Genomic DNA, 6,020 nt, shown 5'->3' with positions numbered 1-6,020 from the left:
AGCCAGAACCTAGAAATCCCTACCCAACCACTAGCACATTGTAATCTCTTCACAGACCAAGCATTAGGAATCACCAACCCCATAACACAGTACTTTTCCCACACTGATGTATTTTTTCCCTAAGACTAAGATTGCAGTCACCAAGCAGATACCTCAGTGAGAATCTATACCAGCCTTACCACATTAGGGAAAGCACACCAAAACCAAGTTAAATATATTAGAAGCCACAAACTTGCTGGACACAAAGTTTAATCAAGATGTTTTAGCTGGGGTGCGTTTCATTTCTTAGGGGTAAGGTTATGCTGCAGTCTGCAGAGTGTGAAGTTTATTGGTCAAATAAATTGATTAGTACTCAGTTCTGTGGTGATGCAGGTCCACTGCTCCAATCAGGCATGCCAAGTTCAATGAGACCAGACATCTCAGCACTACTACTCCAATTTCCAAGCTCTGTTCGGGTCTCTGAGACTGCTTGATCTCAGCATATTGACCGTGCAATTAGTGTTAAACTAAAAATGAAACTCTACAATGAAAGTGTATAACTGAGTATCAAGTATCCATTGTCTATGAATTCAAACTTGTTTATATTTTACATTTTCTTTGAAAGCTAAACCTCCATCCTGTATGTATATGGAAAACAATCTAAGTACAGCTTCAGCTACCTTAGCGACGTTTAAGTAAAAACAGGAATTCAAAATACTTGTTAGAATCTGCAATGCAGAAGGCAGTGCTGTGCAAGTGCTACGGGTTATAAGTTTTGCTACCAGCTTGCCTCGAGGGATGGAACAACTAGGAATATATATATGAAATTTTTAGTTGACATAAGATACGGATATTGAAAAAGCTTCTGAATTCCCCTACAAGCATAAGGCTTAAGATTCCTAGAAAACCGATTTTTTAAACACCAATTTAATAAGGCCAACAAATGATTAATATTTGCTATAACAGTTGAAAGTTATGCATTTTAGCTAACACCAAAGTTCTGTTTTCCAGGCAGGCTAGAAATTATGGTCAAAGTATGGAACAAAATCGTAATCAGGTATAGAACTAAAGTGTTTTGAACTAGTTTCTTACTCAGCTTCAAACATTTTTGCTAAGGAATGTTGCAGTTTGAAGACATACTGGAGACATGTTTTCCATATAATTGAGAGGCTGCCTGTGAGAATTCACACACTGGTAAACATCATGAAATCACAGGCATCATAGGCCAGCTGAAACAGGAACTAATCTGGTGAGTTAGCACCTAGGGGTCTCACTAAAGGAAAAGAGCCACAAAGACACCTCTCATACTATCATTTACGAAATGTAAACAAGATCAGGGGAAGAAGAGGTTTACCAGCTAGTTCATGCCAGTCAATTTGGAGTATTTCTGGCTTTAGTCAAACTAGCACAACTGGCAGAAAGCAATCAGAAAACAGGCAGATGTGAAGGAAAACAGAACTGTCTCCTCCACACTGACCTATAAATAAGCTTTGTGTGAAACAAAAAAGAAAATTAGCCTTACGTGGTTGAACAACATAGTCATATTAATAAAAAACAAGAATGATACCAAAAGATCAAATGGGGATTCAAAACTAAGATTAAAGTCTTCCATATTTCTGAATGCCTGAGTTCATCTTGGCATGGACAGGGAGAAGTGCAAGAATGCTGGCCATTTCCCTCTCATGGAAGCTTGGTTTGACAATTAGTCTTCTTTTTTATTTTATTTATCCCGCAAAGAACGCATCAAAACCTGTGCCATCATATCATCTTCATCAGCATCATAATCCTATGAACGAAGGGTACAGAAATTCTTTTACTGCCAGGGCCATATTGGTTAACACAACACAAAACCAGCTGTCTCCTCCTCTGACTTAACAGTAATTCAACTTCTCGCATTATACCATCTGCAAGGACTACATTTTACAGTAGTGGCTACATAAAAAAAGCTGGGTTTTAAGAGTCATCAGGCTCACGTATTCCAAGGATGAAGAAACACGTACCACAAAAGTATCGTATGAAAACCGGTGTCGTCTCTGAAGGTGTTCCATGAAGTTAGCACTCCTGTAATTTGGATCTCCCCACGGCATCGAGGCACAAATTGGGCAAACCACTTGTTTTGCATCCATGCTGTGCAATGTTTTTCAGTGCTCAACTAGTCCTTCTTGATCAAAGCTTTTCTTGCTGCAATATGGACAAGGAAAGGTGAAGCGATTGGGGAAGTTCCTGGTGTTGTGGAGTGGTTCTTTAGTCACAGCTTTCACACCTTCCATGATATAGTTCTGGTACTTTGAACAAGAAGCTGCGTGGCTGCGCATCTTTGAGAGAAACATCTTTTTGTTGCAGCCGTTACAAGTGGTTTCTGTCGCTTCGAACTGCTTTTCCAAGTCCAGAGCCCTGCTGCCAGGCGCCAGGGTGCTGCGGCAGACACCACAGACTGGCTTTTTGAGCTTGAGGCACTCCTGCAGGCATGGTGTGCAAAACACGTGTCCGCAGGGGACGCACATGGGGCTGTCGAACACCTCGAGGCACACGGGGCAGGTGAGGCGCGCCAGCGGGTCGGGCCGCTCGAGGCCGCGGGTGGAGGGTGCGCAGGATGCCGAGGATCCGCCACCGCCCCCTGCCACCGCCATCTCGCCGGCGGCCGCCGCACAGCCACGCCCCTGGCGCACGCTTCGTTGGGTTAGAAACTGGCTGGATAGCCGGGCCCAAAGAGTCGTGGTAAATGGAGTCAAGTCCAGTTGGAGGCCAGTCACTAGTGGCGTCCCCCAGGGCTCAGTGCTGGGGCCGGTCCTCTTTAATATCTTCATCGATGATCTGGATGAGGGCATTGAGTGCACCCTCAGTAAGTTTGCAGATGACACCAAGTTAGGTGCGTGTGTCGATCTGCTCGAGGGTAGGAAAGCTCTGCAGGAGGATCTGGATAGGCTGCACCGATGGGCTGAGGCCAACTGCATGAAGTTCAACAAGGCCAAGTGCCGGGTCCTGCACCTGGGGCGCAATAACCCCAAGCAGAGCTACAGGCTGGGAGATGAGTGGTTGGAGAGCTGCCTGGCAGAGAAGGACCTGGGAGTGATGGTGGATAGTCGGCTGAATATGAGCCAGCGGTGTGCTCAGGTGGCCAAGAAGGCCAACAGCATCCTGGCTTGTATCAGAAACAGTGTGACCAGCAGGGCTAGGGAGGTGATCGTCCCCCTGGACTCGGCTCTGGTGACACCGCACCTCGAGTACTGTGTTCAGTTTTGGGCTCCTCGCTACAAGAAGGACATCGAGGGACTTGAGCGGGTCCAGAGAAGGGCGACGAAGCTGGTGAAGGGCCTGGAGAACAAGTCCTACGAGGAGTGGCTGAAGGAGCTGGGCTTGTTCAGCCTGGAGAAGAGGAGGCTCAGGGGCGACCTTATTGCTCTCTACAGATACCTTAAAGGAGGCTGTAGCGAGGTGGGGGTTGGCCTGTTCTCCCACGTGACTGGTGACAGGACGAGGGGGAATGGGCTTAAGTTGCGCCAGGGGAGTTTTAGGTTAGATGTTAGGAAGAGCTTCTTTACTGAAAGGGTTGTTAGACACTGGAACAGGCTGCCCAGGGAGGTGGTGGAGTCACCATCCCTGGAAGTCTTTAAAAGACGTTTAGATGTAGAGCTTAGGGATATGGTTTAGTGGGGACTGTTAGCGTTAGGTCAGAGGTTGGACTCGATGATCTTGAGGTCTCTTCCAACCTAGAAATTCTGTGATTCTGTGATTCTGTGAATGTGGTCTTGTTTACTGGAGTGCACAGGAGAGAGACCATCTATCTCGTCAAAGAAAATAGTTGAAGGTCGCATCTGATAGGCCTAGCACAAAAACACAGAGTAAAACAGCATTATTTAAAGGAAAAATGCACAAAAACATCATGGTTGGAATGTCATCTAAACTAGATCTTTCATTTTAGCCTCTGGGACCTCTACTGATAGAGCTACTGGAGTATCTGGCATGACTAACAGAAGACAGTCTGTGTCAACCCACTGTATCCGGCTGACAGGAAGCAAATCGTTCCAGTAGTTCTTACAGCTGACATTCACAGCAGAAACACTGGCATTTCCATTTCAGTGGGAAAAAAAAAACTAACAAAATACAAAAAAAAGAGCAAGTTCTACTTAAAAACGTTGACCACAAAAAATAATGGTTTCAACTCTGACAGAATACACTGTGCATTTCAACCTTACCTGTTCAAATAACACACGAAGTTGGCATTCTGATTCCCCCATGTATTTTCTCATGCAGTCCCAAGCATTTCTCATAAAAAATGATATTTTCCTGTCACTTTGACTATATTCACTGGCAAGTGCACGAGCAACTAGTGTTTTCCCTGTTCCTGGGGGGCCATAAAATAGACAGCCTCTGCAATAAAAAAGATCCAGATAGGAAAAAAAACATCATGATGAGTACCTCCTACAACCATCGTCTCTAGAACAAACTCATCTTTTCTAACCAAAACACGTCATATACAAGACAGCAGTAATAGCTGAAGTGTGGGTAGAGGCAGAACAGATAGAAGTTCTGCGTTTTTACAACGTTTCACAAGAAAATTCATTTTTTTCACCCAAAGAAATGAATAAGGGGGTAACTCAAACGTATAAAACCTTCAAAAGAGAGCATACTGTCCCAGAAGGACACTTCCAAAACTGCTGACAAACAGGGTGATTACAGCAAACCGGAGCCAAACGGGCAAACTTCAGCACAGAATCTGAGAATGGGCTGAATGGTGAATCACCAGTTCATTCTGCAGCAATAAACTGCATATTCTTGCTTTCACAATATGCAGAATCTGTTAGTAAAGCATTTAATGCTCCTTTCAAAAGCATTAAGTTACTGGGTTTGGTCTCTCAGACCATCTATTGCTGATGGCAAGTGAGGAAGCCTAAAGCCGGAAGGAAAAGCGATGCCTTAGCACTCAGAGGAAAAAAAAAAAAAAAAGAAAGCAAAAGTAGGCAGGAAAAACAACTGGGCTTCCAGGCAACATATTACAATTGGCTTCCACTAGATAATCCCTTCTTGCTTACAAACTAATCAAGCTGACTTGTACATAAAACTGAGAACAAAACCACTCCAACCCAACTAACCCAACTTTTTAAAAACACCAGATGGTAAAACTTAAAATTTTAAGACATTGCTTATATTTTTAACCTACAAATATTCTTGATTCTATCCGTTTTTAAGAAACCACTTTTTGCTACTACTAAAACAAATGTTCACCGCTGCCAAAAATGTTGAAGCATGGAAGCATATTGATACCTTAATTGAACTTTCTCCTGAAAACAGCTGACTTAAGATTTATCACTGTAATGAGTTACCTTGGGGGCTGAATATTGAACCGCTGAAAAACTTCTGGATACAGGAAGGGAAAAATCACCATCTCTTTCAAAGCTGCGATGTGTTCGGAAAGACCACCCACGTTCTCAAATCCAATCTAAAGAGAAATTCAACACAACAGAGTTTGTATGTTAAAGAAAGCAGCAATCTAGATCAAGGTTTCATCAGAAATTATCTCAGCACAATGGAAACATTCTGGGCAATTTTTGAAGTTGCTTTAGAGAAAACCATCAACAAAGGTAGTTGTAGATGGCACACTGAGATCTTTCATAATCACTGGAAACACTCGCTGACATGATGATTAGTTTACGACTTACCACACTATTTGCATTGCATCTCCCTGACTTCTTCCAACTTTCTTTTGATCCCTCTGAACTCTCTTTAGGTCCCGTTTCTGACGTTTCACTCGAAAAGTCCTGATTTGAATTAAGGAGAAGTTATAGGGCTTCTTTTTCTTTAAGATGCAGCTCGAAGATTTGTTTTTCGTAATAATGCCAAGCAAATGTAGAAGACATTAATTAATATATAGAAGACCTAATTAATTGACATAAACTTACACAGTTACATTCAGATAAACTTAAACATGGCTAAATATTCATTGGAAGGAGGTTCATCCCTCCCCTATTCTCTAACGACAGCAACCTTCTTGGTTGCTCTCGCCATCCTCACTGCTCTCACCACCATCCTCCGTATCACAC

At 43.3% G+C, this 6,020-nt stretch overlaps 1 protein-coding gene across 1 annotated transcript; it reads right to left on the bottom strand.

The window, feature by feature from the left end:
* Positions 1-1,297: 1,297 nt before the first annotated feature.
* LOC116501564 (E3 ubiquitin-protein ligase RNF114-like) lies at positions 1,298-2,624 on the bottom strand. Its single transcript, XM_032207169.1, is given in 2 exon segments — positions 1,298-1,765; positions 1,980-2,624. Coding segments are annotated over 2 exon segments (696 nt in total). The 5' UTR covers positions 2,610-2,624; the 3' UTR covers positions 1,298-1,699.
* Between the last annotated feature and the right edge of the window lie 3,396 nt (positions 2,625-6,020).

Source organism: Aythya fuligula, unplaced genomic scaffold (genome assembly GCF_009819795.1).
Source record: "Aythya fuligula isolate bAytFul2 unplaced genomic scaffold, bAytFul2.pri scaffold_37_arrow_ctg1, whole genome shotgun sequence".
NCBI lineage: Eukaryota > Metazoa > Chordata > Aves > Anseriformes > Anatidae > Aythya > Aythya fuligula.
This window is presented reverse-complemented; position numbering and strand designations above follow the sequence as displayed.